The 15,258-nt window shown below is 41.0% G+C and overlaps 1 protein-coding gene across 2 annotated transcripts in view; it reads left to right on the top strand.

The window, feature by feature from the left end:
• DYNC1I2 (dynein cytoplasmic 1 intermediate chain 2) overlaps positions 1-15,258 on the top strand; it is a 54,666-nt gene that overhangs the window by 29,897 nt on the left and 9,511 nt on the right. For both annotated transcript variants that reach the window (XM_066612227.1, XM_066612226.1), the window contains exons 6-10: positions 12,047-12,136; positions 12,401-12,563; positions 12,652-12,751; positions 13,157-13,282; positions 13,976-14,122. In XM_066612227.1, coding sequence (XP_066468324.1) covers positions 12,047-12,136; positions 12,401-12,563; positions 12,652-12,751; positions 13,157-13,282; positions 13,976-14,122 — 626 coding nt within the window. The remainder of the gene's footprint in view (positions 1-12,046; positions 12,137-12,400; positions 12,564-12,651; positions 12,752-13,156; positions 13,283-13,975; positions 14,123-15,258) is intronic.

Raw genomic sequence — 15,258 nt, forward strand, 5'->3', positions numbered from 1 at the left:
TTGCTATGCCGCTAATATGAATTAGTACCTTCTTTTCTCCATTCTAAATCTCCCAACAATGAGTTCATTGGATGTTTCCTACTTGTAGTGCAGGGAGTCTTTGCCCACATTCTAATTTTGAGCATCTAGAGGTATAAATTCTCTGCACTCACATCCTTTACTGATGTAGCTCTACCTGCATATCTTATTCCTCTGAGCTCCTAAAGAGACGTGCTGGATATTTAGACTTTGCCATTTTTAGACCTACATTCTCTTCTTTCTCTTCCCCACACCCTCCAAGTTCTTCAAAGAACATCATTATTTCTTACAATATTGTCAATTGGCATTTTTGTTATTCATTGGAATAATGGGAAGAGTAGCCACCAAACCCTGCCTGCTTCACCCACCTCTCTCCCTCATAATTCGCTTCTGCTTCCTGTAGTAGTCTTGGAGGGAATGCTGGGCTTCTAGCATTCTCACCAATGGCCATTAGAGGAGAAGGTAGCAGCGCCAGACACTGAGAAGAGGATGAGCAGGAACATTCTACCTCAGCATCTAGTGCTGCTGCTGCCACCTCCAGTGGTGATTCTGCATGACCAACATTTTCTTCTATGGCCATTAGAGAAAGTGGTGGCAGTGATTCTTGGTGCCAAGGGATAGAAAGAAACTGCTGACCTCTTGCCCTCAATGCTTACTTCTCTTGGTGTCCAAAGCTGCTGCAGCCACTTCCTATAATTTATTTTTATTCATTTTAAAGTATTTTATATCCTGCCTTTGGAAAACCAAATAATCAAGGCAGCTCAATCAATATGCAAAAGCAATAAGACCATCAATACAATCAAGCATAGACATAATACACAAGCATAAATGCAGCCAGCTGGATAATGTTTTAAGAGGAAAAGCAAGCCATAATAAAAGAGTCTTCTCCATAGTGATGTTGCTATTTCCTAGTCATATCTGTAAACTATTCTGAAGATGTTGTGTACCTGTTAGGCTTACACTCTAATGGTATCAGCAACACATAGTATCAAGAGTGTTTTTAAAATTTTGATGGTGAAACAGAATTTGCCAGGATTATATAATCATTGTTTAAATTAAAAAAAAACAAAAACACTTTCTCAGGACCTGTAATTAGAGCATTAGTTTAGAGGCACTACATTATGCTATCTGCCTCTTCTTGAAGATTTCCAGATGACCTTTGCTGCTTTATAGCTTCTCTGGTATAAATGAACCAAGCTTCTGTTAATGCAGGGATACGCAATCCCTTATCCAAAATCTGAAATGCTCCAAAATACAAATTCTTTTTGAGTATCGACAAGATGCCACAAATGGAAAATTGTACAATTTTTATATTGATCCTAATCCATGAGAAGCAATTTAAAGGGCAAGACAGATCGTTATTTCTGTTGGCATCTAACACTTAGGTCTAAGGCAGTGATTTTCAACCTTTTTCATCTCATGGCACACTGGCAAGGCACTAAAATGGTCAAAACCACACCATCAGTTTTTTGACAATTGACAAGGCACACTGTGCTGTCAGTGGAGGGCACATATTCCCCAATGACCCTACTAATAAACGACCCTCTCCCAAATGCCCGCAGCACACCTAGGGGCTATTCACGGCACACCAATGTGCCATGGCACAGTGATCGAAAATGGTTGGTCTAAGGGCTCCTGTGGACAGGCTAACTAAGATCAGAGTGACTTCCATCTTGACTACTCAAGGAGAGAAGAAACCACTTTGTTACACCATTAAGAAGGAAAACGTCACACAGCTCATTGATTGGCAGATAAGATTGCATTGTCAGAAAAGATTGCACGTTCCTGATGTTCCTCCTTCTCCGTCCGCCCAACTGTCTCCCATAGAAATGGAGTGGTGCCTGCTAATTTCTTTATCCCCTCCCACTTTTCTGTGGATCCCCAGAGTGATGGGATCTCAATTGGCCAATCTTGCTCCCATGGCACTCTTGATGCCTGAGTCTACAGGTGGGGCCTCTTCATCCATGAATTTGGCATCTGTGGATTTGCCAAACCCTCATATACTCCTATCTATTCTGGTCATGTCTGGGAGATTTCTGAGTCTCAAAGAGCCTTTTTTTTATTTTTTTGGTGACTTCCAGTTTCCACCAAAACTGGAATAGTCCAATAGAATAGTTCTATTCAGTTTCCACCAAAACTGGAAGTCACTGGAAATAGGCAAAAAAACTTCTGAAGTCACTGGAAAGACTCTCTGGGCAGCTTTCTGAGCCTCAGAGGCCACGTGCAGCCTCTCTGAGGCTCAGAACGGCTCTGGATGTGTCTGGAGCAAGGCTCCAGTTGCGTTTGGAGCTTTAGCGGGTCCCAAAAACTGCACGTTTCATTATCCACAGTTTTTAGTATCCACCGGGAGGGTCTGGAAATTGAACCCTCACGGATAAGCATCTGTATCCTGAAGGTGTGGCATCATGGGGGGAGGTGGAGACTAAGGAGATATCTCCTGCCTGGCTTTCCTTCTCTTTTCTCTGTGGGTTTTTGGAGAAGCCATCAACAGACAGACGCCAACAACAGGCAGACACGGTAGCTTGCATAGAGGGGATGTGCGCCTGTGGAAGCAGCGACATTCACGTATATGCAAATAATCCAAATCTAAAACACTCCTTCTAGTCCCACTCATTTCAGATAAGGGATACTCAACCTGTACTGCCTTAAATGTGTGAATACTGTCAGTGTTCATTTCTAAGTAGAGCGTAGCTGAATTTGTTCTCAACTCTAGCTACAAGAATTAATCAAAGGAAAAATTACTTAGTCTTGGTTGCCGATAATTTCACTTAAACTCTGGATGCCTCTCTGTATTGCAATGCTCCTTATGTATGACCCAAGTCTGTTGGAAATGTCTGTAGAAGCTCTAATAACATACGTACATGTACGAATATAGGAAGTTGTCTTTAGAATGACATGGATCTTTTTCTTTCAGAATCTGAAAATGATTAGAAAAGTCATAGCAGATAGATTATTAGTGGTCATCTCATGCTAGGTATCACCAAATCTGTCACAGATGCCAGAAATGAACAACCTGGCGAGAAATCTCTCTGCTCCATAGACATCTTCAAGCATCCATTTCCAGACACTGTTGGAGACAGAATATTGGGTAGATGGGTTATTGGTCTAGCCCAGTGTGACAATATTTATGTTCTTAGAAATAGTCTGTCCATCTAATACCTATAAGAGTGCTCCCACAGCAGTATAACACCCCTGGAAAGAATTCTGTGTGTTATGTTCCTCTGGGTCATGTGCTCTGAAATAAGATGCAGTGATCCCAGAACATGAACAAACAATTCCTAGGGAATGAAAGAATAATGTATGCATCTCCCCCCCCCCCACGTTAATCACCTACAAATATCTGGTGTAGCAGGGTGTAACTTGAACCTATTACTGCCTCACCCAGATCTTTCGTTTTGCTGCACTAAAATTATAGGTAGCTACTTCTGCCTGTTTGGAAAGACTTTGGTAGCCACAGTCTCCTACTATTAGAACCAACCAAAATGATAACAAATTGTGGATAGTAAGCTTTCAAATTCTCCTAAACACTACATCAGGGGTTCCCAACTGTGGGTGCAACTCCCTAGTACAGTGGCTCTCCAATTCTCTGGGAGAGTTTGAGAGCCACTAAGTTCTTGTGTGGCTGGGAGGGGGGAGGCAGCAGTGCGGTCCCCAGGATTGCGCTGCTCAGGGAGGCTGCAGGGGCTGTGGTACACGTACCCAAGCCCCTGCAGCCTCCCGGGGGTGCGGGGAGCCTGGTACGACCTGCAGCAGGGCTCCCCACAGCAGTGAAAGTAGATGCCAACTGATCGCATCCCGCCTCCACTAAAGCAGAAGTGGAGCGTGATCGCTCCGCATCTACTTTCACTGCTGCAGGAAGCCTGCTGCAGGTCGCGCTGGGCTCCCTGTACCATTGGGAGGCTGCAGAGGCTTGGGTACGTGTACCCAAGCCCCTGCAGCCCCCCTGAGCGGCGGGACCCTGGGGATCGTGTCACTGCCTCCTCCCTGCCTCTAGGCTGCCCTGCCCTTTAAGGGGGCAGGGGCCAGGGCCCACAGGCTGGGGCGTCACAACGCCCCAGTTTGAAAAGCCCTGCCCTAGTGGGTCGTGAAACATGCTGATAGCTGCCAAGGAAAATGTATTGAGCCCTGTGGAAACTGAAATGGAGCTGCATGTGTGTGTGTTTACTAGTGAGTATGCAAATATGCCTCAATCCAATTCAAAGGGCAGGCCTGGAAGAACGCAGTGCCACCAGAATTTTCCTCATCTGATGAAAGCAGGCCCAAAAAAACACTCAAAAGTCCCCCCCTCCTGGCTGACAGGGAAAATGTACTACACTTTATGGAAAGTGAAATTGAACCACACACATGTTTTTACTCATGAGTAGGCTGATGTGCCTCAGCTCTTATGGAAGGCCAGGCAAAAGGAAACACAAGGCCACCAGCAACGTCCCTATCCAATGAACGTGGAGCTCAACAAACACACCTGAAGGCACCCCCCCAACAGTAAAAAGGATAAAAATGGAGGCTTGAGCAGTTGATAAAGTGAAACCTTTAAGTCTCTAAAGCTAGATGCACTGGCGTCACTAGGGGGGTGCAGGTCGCACCGGGTGACGCGCTGGTGGGTGACGTGCCCTGGGTGGAGGATGTGCTAACATCGCAGGGTTAGGAGCTACCGCATCATGCCATACACCGTTGGATGCGGAATGGCCAGCATAGTGTAGTGCAAAAAGCAGAATTGAAATAGCTCCTTTCGTTCAAAAGTTATGGCCAAAAAACTGGAAGGAAAAAATGCATGGAGCCCTATGGAAAGTGAAAGTGAGCTGTGTCACATGTTTACTCGTGAGTAGGCGTAGTTGCCATAGTCCATCGGAAAGGGCAGGCGGAGAGGAATCCAACGACACCACAATGGTCCTGATCCAATGAATGCAGCCTCCAAAAAACACTGGAGAATGTCCCATCCCTCCCAGCTGCGAGTCTGAGCCCAAACGAAGCCATGTGGCCACGTTTACTTGTGAGTAGTCCGTTGGAAAGGGTAGGCTGAGATGACTCCAAGGACGTCAGAATGGTCCTGATCCAATGAATACAGCCCCCCAAAACACAAAAGGGAGAAGGAGGTCCCTGCCTCTCTCCCAGCTGCAGTCTGTTGAGCCCTATGGAAACCCAAGCAGCCTCACAGTCGTGTTTACTTGCGAGTGGCAGATGTGCCTTGGCTGCTGGTCAGGCCAGACAAAGGGGAATGTGAGGACACCAGAATGGTCCTGATCCGATGGAGCTGGAGATGCTCCAGAAGGCAGCCTCCCCTCCTCCCCCCTACTAAAAAGAACAAAAAAGAGGCTTCAGCTGGTAAGGGAAAAGTTTTCTATTTTGCACTTGTGAAGCCAGGTGGGTCTTTGTATTGATATGCCTGAAATAGAAGAACTTTGAACTGGGCGCTGTGAGAGCTGGAAATCTCACTGATTCTTTTTGGGGGGTTGTTATTGCAGGCAGACTACAGAGTAAGTGCTATTGACCACTATGGGACTAACTTCAGAGTAGACATGCATAGGATTGGGCTCACAGGCTGCAGTTCTACCCACACTTTCCTGAGAGTAAGCCCCATTGACCACAATAGGACTTACTTCAGAGTAGACATGCATAAGATTGGGTTCACAGGCTGCAATCCTACCCACACTTTCCTGAGAGCAAGCCCCATTGACCACAATAGGACTTACTTCAGAGTAGATTCACTTGGTGGAACAGGACTAGCTCCCCCTTCTTTAATTATTTCTTTTATTTTAATTATTTGCAATTATTTATTTTAATTTGCTTGATGATGTCACTTCTGGCCATGACATCACTTCCAATGGGTCCTGGACAGATTGTCATTCTAAAAAGTGGGTCCTAGTGCTAAAAGTTTGAGAACTGCTGCAGTAAGTTGTTAGTAAGTTGACACAGGGGTGTGCGTGTGACTCTGCAAGTTTTCAAAATCACTAAAATCAGAGTTTGGAGGAATAATGCCATCATATTATATATCAATCAATGCGTAATTTCATGCAGAATGCAATGAAACAAACCACATTGAAATATCTGTTCTAACAAAAGGTACAGACAAAAAACCAGTGGGGGCAGGGCGATGGTACATCACCACGCCCACCACCTGGGGCGTTGCCCCACCCACTGCATGGGGTGACGCGCAGGCTTCCCGCACCAGGTGACGCGAATCCTAGTGACACCACTGGCTAGGTGGGTCCTGATAAAATGGTGTTTTAAAAAATGGGTTCTGGTGCTAAAATATTTGGGAACCACTGGGCTAGATAGTAAGCAAACGGGGAGGGGGAGGGCAGGGCGATAAGGGAAGTAAAAAAAAATCTATTCATGTTGTAATAACTGCAGGTCTGCAGTTTATATAGTCTTAAAATAGAGTGAAGAAGACGTTACATAAACAGAATTTGAAGGGTTTCATTAGGTCTCCTGTGCTGACTTCAAGGTGCATCCAGTTGTGTTGGGGAAAGAAAAAACACTGTTTTCCACCTTATTTTTTTTCCAAAAATATGAAGTCTAACAATCAGTTCTGTCTCCAGCACTAACCAATGCACGGGGGCACCTTGTAAGGCAGAGCAGAAGTAAAGAAAAATGTGGTAGTCTTTTTGCTGTTCTCTTGAACTGAAAAATACACAAAGGAAAAACGTCCAGTTACCATAGTTGCTAGAGGTTTAGATAGATGTTGGCATGTATCAAAGTGATTTCAGACTGCCTGCCAGTTATTCACTGATATCTGTAACCATCAACTAGATTCAGCTGAATGAAAGCCTGTAGCTGTTGTCTTGCAGTATTACTGATAGTGGTCCCATTCAGCCTTTGATATATAGAAGAGGAGAAGACAGAGGGTAGAACAAATGGTGCTGCTCTTTACCTCTGTAGTAAACAATACAATTCAGGTTTACTAATTGACTTTATCACTGTTGAGGAGTCTTGGAGTAGAGTCGTTTACATGTTTACTCAGGAATAAATTCCACTATATTCAGTGGACCTTACTCCCCGGTGAGCCTGCATACAATTGCACCCTTAAACTTCTAAAGAAATCATGCTTTGATGTTGTCATCCTCTTCTGTCCTAAAGAATTCAGGATGTGGATCTCCCAGGTACTTGTGTAAATAAAGTGTTTTGTATTGCACATCACTTCCTATCGCAGTTTGGTTTTTAAGAAACATTTTTTATCTTGTACCTGCCTAAAATATAAAATGAAATACAGATAGCAAATGTGATCTGAAGATACCTTCAGCTTAACAAAAGCCACCCATTTCACAGATGATTTAACTTTGATTAACCTACCCTGCAGCAACAGATTACGCAGACAACTGGAACTTCACTCCCTAGTCTTATTGCTGGGTGCTATTCAATTTACAACCCTGTTTTTCTTTCTATCTCGCCAAAATACATCACAATTTTGATGTTAACACAAAGTAAAAATTCACTGGTTCATTAAACCTGAATTTACCATTCATTGACAAGGGATTTGGCATTTTAGAAGTAGCTGCTACTTTTATGCACTCTTTAATGCTTGGCTTATAACCTTAGATCCACTGTCAGGGGGAAAAACATGGAGTTAACCACTTTGCATATTGTAATGAATATTCATCAATAAAATGATTTGACATACAGCTCCACTTCTCATTGTGTTGTTCCTGTATGGCTATTAAAAAGTTGTTAGTGTTGGATTTTAAAGAAACTGTGAAATAAATAATGCATTTGTGCAACACTGGTATAAATCTTAGATACAGAATAATAAACAGGTTAAAGTAACAAAAGAGATGAGGTTGGATATAAGAGCTTCTCAAATGAGAGACTTTGTACTGTACACATGGGCATGTGTTTTATAACAACCCAAAATTAGTACTGCTAGTGGTAATGAATGGTGGCTGAATGTTCAGTGTTTTGTGCTGTCTGATTTTTTTCATAACATGTATCACCTTGTACTGTTGTATCTGGAACCACAGGAGACTTCTGAAGTGGGGGGAGGGGGAAAGGGAAACTTGAGCCATTAAGAAATTGTTTTCCTTGATAACATGCTTTTTGAAGAATGTATGCTGGTGTACAGAAATAACTATGTATTGCAATTTGTAAAACATTGGGTCCACTTCCATTGCTGGTCTGCAACAGCGCTTCGTTTGAATGGTGGTGGTGAATTTTTTTAGTATACTGTAGTGCCGTTGGTTTTTAATGGTGCTTTACCAACAAACCATCAAAAAGACAGGGTCCTAGCACAAGGAACTTACAACTTAAATTCAGCACATAGGGAGGCAGCAGGATGGGGGGTGGTATAGAAACAGTGATAATTGTGGTAGAGAGAAGACTATGCATTCAGTTTACACATATAGACTTAGTTTTAGCCAGGAGAAAGGTTGCAGTGACTTAGCACAGAAGAGGTACATTATTGAGGGTGTCATTGAAGGAAGGGAAAAAGATTGTTTTACATAGACTTTCTGGAATAACAGTCCAGACATAAGGGGAATTAGAGAAGAAGTGGACTCATTTAAGGGATATGGATAGCTGAAGGACCTGGATAAATGAAGATCATGAGTAGGGACGTATAGTTACACAAAGAAGGAATGATAAGGAGGGAGCAAGGCCATGAGGGACTCTTAAGGTAAGAATGAGGTGTTGGAGGATCGGAAATTGGTGTAGGAATTGAAGTAGAGAGAAACCCTGAACAATAAGAGGTAATGATTTCAGCAACAGATTGCTGGCTAGAGTTGGGGTTGTCTCATGACAACTGAAAGACACAGGAGGAGATTTCAGTAGTCAAGGTAGAAGACTACCAGAGTGTGGACTGGAGGTCCAATTTTCACAGTGTTGTACAGGGTGAAGGTCTTGATTTGTCAGTGAACTGTACTGAGGGCAAAGGAGAGAGAGTCGAGGGTTAGCAACTGCGCTCTCTAGTTGTACCAATAGTGAGCAAACCTGATCTGGTGAGAAATGGAAAAGGGCTTATTTCTGGAAGCATGCTGGTTTTCAGAGATACTTGAAAAGCTGCGAGTGTTGCTTCTGAGTGCCTCTAAGGCTCTTGCAATGTTGGGAATGTGTTCTTTCGATAAGAATGGTGGCAACCAGAAACTTTAGTTGATTCGAAGTCCAGCACAAATTTGCAGAAATCCAGGAAAATGAGGGTTTTGTGCTATAGTGGTGGCTTGTTTGAATAAATGACATGTATATAATAAAGTGAACTTGTATTTCTATTTTGTTTTTATTTGATGTGTGAATAAAAACTGGGCTATGACAATGCATTTATTGCTCTGGGATAACTCAGTCTTATGGGTATGGTCTTTTTTTATTAGCTTTGTTTCCATTGCCAGTATGCTATTAAATGATCTAAGATAACCGTCATAGGGTTAAAGTTGCCTGTCATCTGTTTAGTGGCATATACATATATCTAAAAATAAGATGTCTTAAATGGAGATGAGAAACTACTCTACTACCTCTAATGTATATTTAAGTAATTGCTGTTATAACATATCTAGTGCTCAGATGCAACAGAAGTAATTCCTAGCAACTGACAGCAAATACAGAGTATAACATGAGAAGGAATTTGGATCTCATTTGCATAATATGTGCCATCTACATTGGAAATGTGAAAAGGGAGGGGCAACGGGCTACAAGATCTCTTCTCTGTCATATATGTAAAAGAAGAAGTCACCTGGGCACTAAAGGGCTGACCATCTGCATTTGACAAAAGTATGACTCCTGTCGCTGACAATAATACTTCAGATTGGAGTGATGTGGCAAAGATGGGAGGCTGAAATTTAATTTTAACTTATGGTACTGCAGTTTGCAACAATTTATGAAGAATAAGGGGAACATATGCTTGGAAGCTTCTGTGGCATTGTTTGCTTCACAAGCTTGAGTATAAAGAAAAGTCCATACTTAATTCAACTAGATTCTTTAATCTAGGCATTGTCTTGCAATTTGCTGTTCACAGTGTTGTATCTATTAAATGAAAATTAAGCATTTATCAATTTCCCCCAACCCAGCACTTCAAGGGAAACCCAGTTTTGTTTGAGGCACATGGCATAGAATCGCTCCGTTATCCAGTTTTCTGATTAATAGTCCATTGTATGTACAAATTCATCTAAAAAGGAGCAGTGTCTTTCTGTTTCTCTGTGTGATTATTTTGCCCAAAAAAGCTTTCATTTTTTTTTAAGTAGCACAAAAGCTGTAATTGGCATGCTTTGTAAGGAAATGTCAATGTGCAAGAGAGTGGAGATCACTAAGAATTCTTTTACGCGTTCTTTCCCCTTTGCACCACCGCCTCCTCAGCAGGGTCACTGAGATCACTAGCTTTTCTTGAAATGGCCATTTTCACTGGCAGGTGCATTATACCCTGTATTTTCAGATTGTTTTTCCATTCTGAACGTTTGGCAGGTTGATTGCTCTGGCTGCATTGACGGAGAAAGGGCTGACAAATGCGGTTGGGCTGGCTGAAAAGACAGTGATTACTGTTTTCCTTTGTGGCTGATTGAGGCCCTTGAAAGGAAAGATTTTAACCTTCACCATTTGGTTCAGAAGTATGAGCATATATTGAAATCATTCATGCCATTTATCCTAGTTCTGTAAACTTGTCAGAACGTAAAAATCGCTCAATTTCATATAATGTAGGATTGGCATACGTCATTATCATTTTGATTAAGTTCGAGCTTGTATTATTGTGTTCGTTATATGGTGTCATTTAAAGCATTCGTTCCTTCAGGTACAGTTATATTTTTATTGCCCAAACTGTGGAGTTAGCAAGATCTGAAAAAAATCTTTCTAGCCTATCACTGTGTGTGTGGTTTGGCAGCTGGTAGGGCTTACAAGCTGTATTTTTGTTTGCAGGGTAAAGGCTTGTCTGTAGACCTCCTGGAGAGCTAGTAATTGCACAGTCTTGCCATTGGAGAAAAAACATGATTGGAAGCAGTCAGGCAGAAAAATGCTGTGCCATCCCATTGCCACCTCAGAGCAGGGAGAGACAATCTCAGCAGTACCATCTGGTTGCTGCTGTCTAGTCAGCTGGTCTGGCTGCTGGGACCATGGCTTGGCAGCTGGTTCCCATCTCTTGACCACTTGTATGGTCTTTTTTCCCATAGGTGGCTTTGAACATGAGTCAGAGGCATGGCAGCAACAAACAAGTCCCTGTTGAATCCTGTCTCATTACTTTTGATGAAGGCATGCTGCAGGCTCTTGCTGCCTTTTTGTTATAGACAAATGGCATAGCTGTTTAACCAATAAAAAGTAGTCTTTTGAAAGACTTACCCTAGGAAGCAGATGAAGAAAAGGCAGGAAATGCATATTCAATAACGCTAAATAATCTAAAGTTGTTTTCTGGGTTGCATTATTTGAAGATGTAAATCTAGAAATGCCAAAAGTGTTGTAAACCTTCTCTATATTCCAGAACACTAGCACTTCACATTATTTGTTGCAATTAAGGAAAACACACTCTGCTTTTAAAATGCTCATTGGTAAACATGATACTGATAATGAGACTTGCATTTACAATGACAGAAAAGAAAATGTAATCTTTCTGCTATTATCTTTAGCAAAATTTGCCTCTCCGACTAGTATCCTGAAAAATAATGTAAGCCATCTTTCCTGTAAGAAAAACCATTAGGCACTGATGGTTTCATATCACAAGGAAGCAGCAGCTCTGCAGGCTATTTAAGACACTTGATTTTCTTTATTCGACAGCATTAATATGTCAGCATGTTACACAAAACTGTGTGCCAGTTGCATGTTCTGTCTGGAATGACAAATGCTCGGAAGAGGTTAGGAATTCAAATTGGAAATCTCTAACACTTGCTTGTTCACTATAGATTACACAGGTTTACAGTTGAGGGTATGTTGAAAAATGTAACAAACTGTCCAGTTTCCTGTCCTGTTATTTAATAAGCACAATCCCTATTTAAACTATTGCATTTGAGAAAGAAAGCTGCTTTAGGTGGAATAAATACTGTATGTAGAAATCTCTTCATTTTTATGTTGTATATGGTTTACCTGAAATATTATTGCACAGTCAAACTGACACCCTTGCTTTCTTCAGATGAAGAAGATGAAGATGATGCTGTGGTACAAAAACCACCGGTGGAGCCTGAAGAAGAAAAAACCTTGAAAAAAGAGGAGGAAGAGGAAGGTACAAACCATTTTGAATACACAATGCAAATTAAACTCCATGTTTGTTCTTATTAAGCTCTTCCTTGACTTTGTCTCCCATTTAATATGTGCAGAACTATAAATGATAGTTTAAACAATAAGCACTGCATGAAGTGGCTAACGGTTTTTAAATGTACTCAGTTATTGTTGCTGTCTAAAATATAAACCTACACTTGAAAAATCACTTCAGTATAATTTCTGGCAATATTAAATAAAACTCCAAATCTCTTTTTTTTTTCTCCAGTTGCTCCTCATGAGCTGACAGAAGAAGAAAAGCAACAGATTTTGCATTCTGAAGAATTTTTGAGCTTCTTTGACCATTCTACAAGGATTGTGGAAAGAGCTCTTTCTGAGCAAATTAACATTTTCTTTGACTACAGTGGGCGAGACTTGGAAGACAAAGAAGGGTAATATGGGAGTCTAAAACATGGCGTTAGATTTGTTCAGTCTAACTGAACGTTACTGTGAGTTTACTTTCTTCAATTGTTCTTGCAGAGAAATTCAGGCAGGTGCTAAACTATCCTTAAACAGGCAATTTTTTGATGAGCGTTGGTCAAAGCATCGTGTTGTTAGTTGCTTGGACTGGTCATCTCAGGTAACAGTAACACGTTTTTGTTTTAAAATCTTTCTAGTAGAACCTCTTTAGCAGATGCCATTCTCTCATTTACCTACTATAACAGATTATCACCTGTATCCACTGAATGCACAGCACCTATGTGTAGAAAAATATGCAGAAAGCATAATAAAGGAATAGCACTGTATACATGACAAAATTGATGCAGCTGCATATACCAAACTACAGAGCCAAAATGTTTTGTCGTGTGTCTTAGTGCAGAATTGTTAAGTTAAATCTTGGAGTTGCTAGTGTATAGATGTAGTTGTTTAATATTCCCTGATAGAGCTGATCTTACTCATTTTTAATCTTATTTCACAAGTTATTAGTTGCCTGTAACATGATGCAGTCTCACCTCTTTAACACCCACTTTGTTTTTATTTCTAGTACCCAGAGTTGTTGGTTGCCTCCTATAACAACAACGAAGATGCCCCTCATGAGCCTGATGGGGTAGCCCTTGTGTGGAACATGAAATACAAAAAAACGACTCCAGAATATGTCTTTCATTGCCAGGTATGATGTGAGCTCCTATCCCTCCCAGGGCAAGGATTTTATGTTGATGAATGTGGACAAGCGCCGACTTCTCCTTGTCGACATAATGATTTCATTGGGCAGGCATGAACTTTAAACTGTATGTGTTCGCAAACACATGTTGAGAGCTGAAGAATCCATTCATCCATTTAAAACGTTCATATATAGCAACTTTTCTAACATTTAGATTATTTAAGCATGTGAATAGTTCTGTATTTCTTATTCTGGTTATATAAAAATGAAGCAGTGCATGTGTGAAGTACAAGAAGGTTTTGAAAGTATTGTGGTTAAAAAAGTATACAACCAGACCTTAGACCTCTGAATAAAAATGTACATGGCCTGAGGATTTAAAGCAAGTTAAACTAAAACACATGTTTCAAGCAGAAAACAGATGGTGTTATAAAGAGGATTAATGGGAGGTAAAATGTATGTCTAGCTTATCTCAAGCTTGAGAGAAGTATTTTTGTAAAATGTCATTCTGAAGTTCCACTTAGCCCTAGTAAAACCATATAATGTGATATGGTTACTTTTCATAGTTAAAAGAACAATTTAAATGTCTGACTTATCCTAAATTGTATTCTTTTCTTGATCCAGTATGAAATGTGATTTAGAAAACAGATGCTGCTTGTCAATAATCATATGGAAATAATGTTTGGTTTTTCCCTTCTTTTATAGTCAGCTGTCATGTCTGCTACCTTTGCAAAATTTCATCCAAATTTGGTCGTCGGTGGCACATACTCAGGACAAATTGTGCTGTGGGATAACCGCAGCAATAAGCGCACTCCAGTTCAAAGAACTCCCCTTTCAGCTGCTGCTCACACGGTAGGTGGCAGAGTATTATTTGTAAAAAATACTTGCTTATTTATAAATTAACCATTAATCTAAGGCAGTGTTTGTCCAGGACGTGAGCGTCTTTTGTGTTTTTGTTTTCTTTAGATAATGTATAAATCTTTTATGGCAGGCCTTCTTATACATATTTCTTTGTTGTATAAGCCAAGCATCCTGAGGCTGGCTTATACAACAAAGAAAAACGTGAAAGAAGGCTTACCATATGAGATTTATACATATGAGATTTATACGTTTTCTATATTTAAGACACATTCAGTACTTATATTACGTAAAGAAAACAAAAACACATTTTTATTAAGCTTCTTTTCAAAAATTAGATCCCATCCTTGCCTTGACAAATAACTCGCCCCTCTCATACTACAGGTAGTCCTCAACTCAAGGACATCCCAAATTAAAGATGGCAACGTTGCAATTTTGCACAGTTCATCTGCTCTGTTTTTGCATTTACACAATAGTTTGTGAGTTGGAGAGAGACGCTGTGTCTCACACACACACACACACACACACACACACACACACACACAGAGATTCTGCATTTTGAATATGCAGAAGTGGTGGGTGAAGGAGATCCAATGCAGTGTGTAATAGAACATGTACCTCTCAAATTAATGCAAATTGTAACTTTTGTAAAATGCAACTAAAGGCCCAATCCTATCCAACTTTCCAGCACCGATGCAGCCATGCCAATGATACACATGCTGCATCCTGCAGTTGGGGGGGAGGGTAGTCACAGAGGCCATTTGTTCCCTTACCACAGGTCTGCATTGGTGCTTTAAAGTTGGGTAGGATTGGGCCCTAATACAAATGCAGCCCATCCCCATCTAAGCTGCTCTAAGACCCATTTTGTATGTTACATTATCAAAAGCAAGTTTACCGCACATTCACTATTTGCATATTTTAGAGATTATTTATAGAAATATTTCTGTATGGTTTTTCAACTACTACAGAATGTTCACGATTTTTTATTTACATTGCATAAATAATGTATCAACTTAAGTATGTTTCAGATTAAGTACAGACCTCTGGAACCTCACCTGTATTGGACTACCTGTATTCAGTCTTGCACTATTCCTATTCATTCATGAGTGCTTTCTCTAGCTTTCAAGTGT

The sequence above is a fragment of the Tiliqua scincoides genome, chromosome 1 (genome assembly GCF_035046505.1).
Source record: "Tiliqua scincoides isolate rTilSci1 chromosome 1, rTilSci1.hap2, whole genome shotgun sequence".
In the NCBI taxonomy this organism is placed as follows: domain Eukaryota; kingdom Metazoa; phylum Chordata; class Lepidosauria; order Squamata; family Scincidae; genus Tiliqua; species Tiliqua scincoides.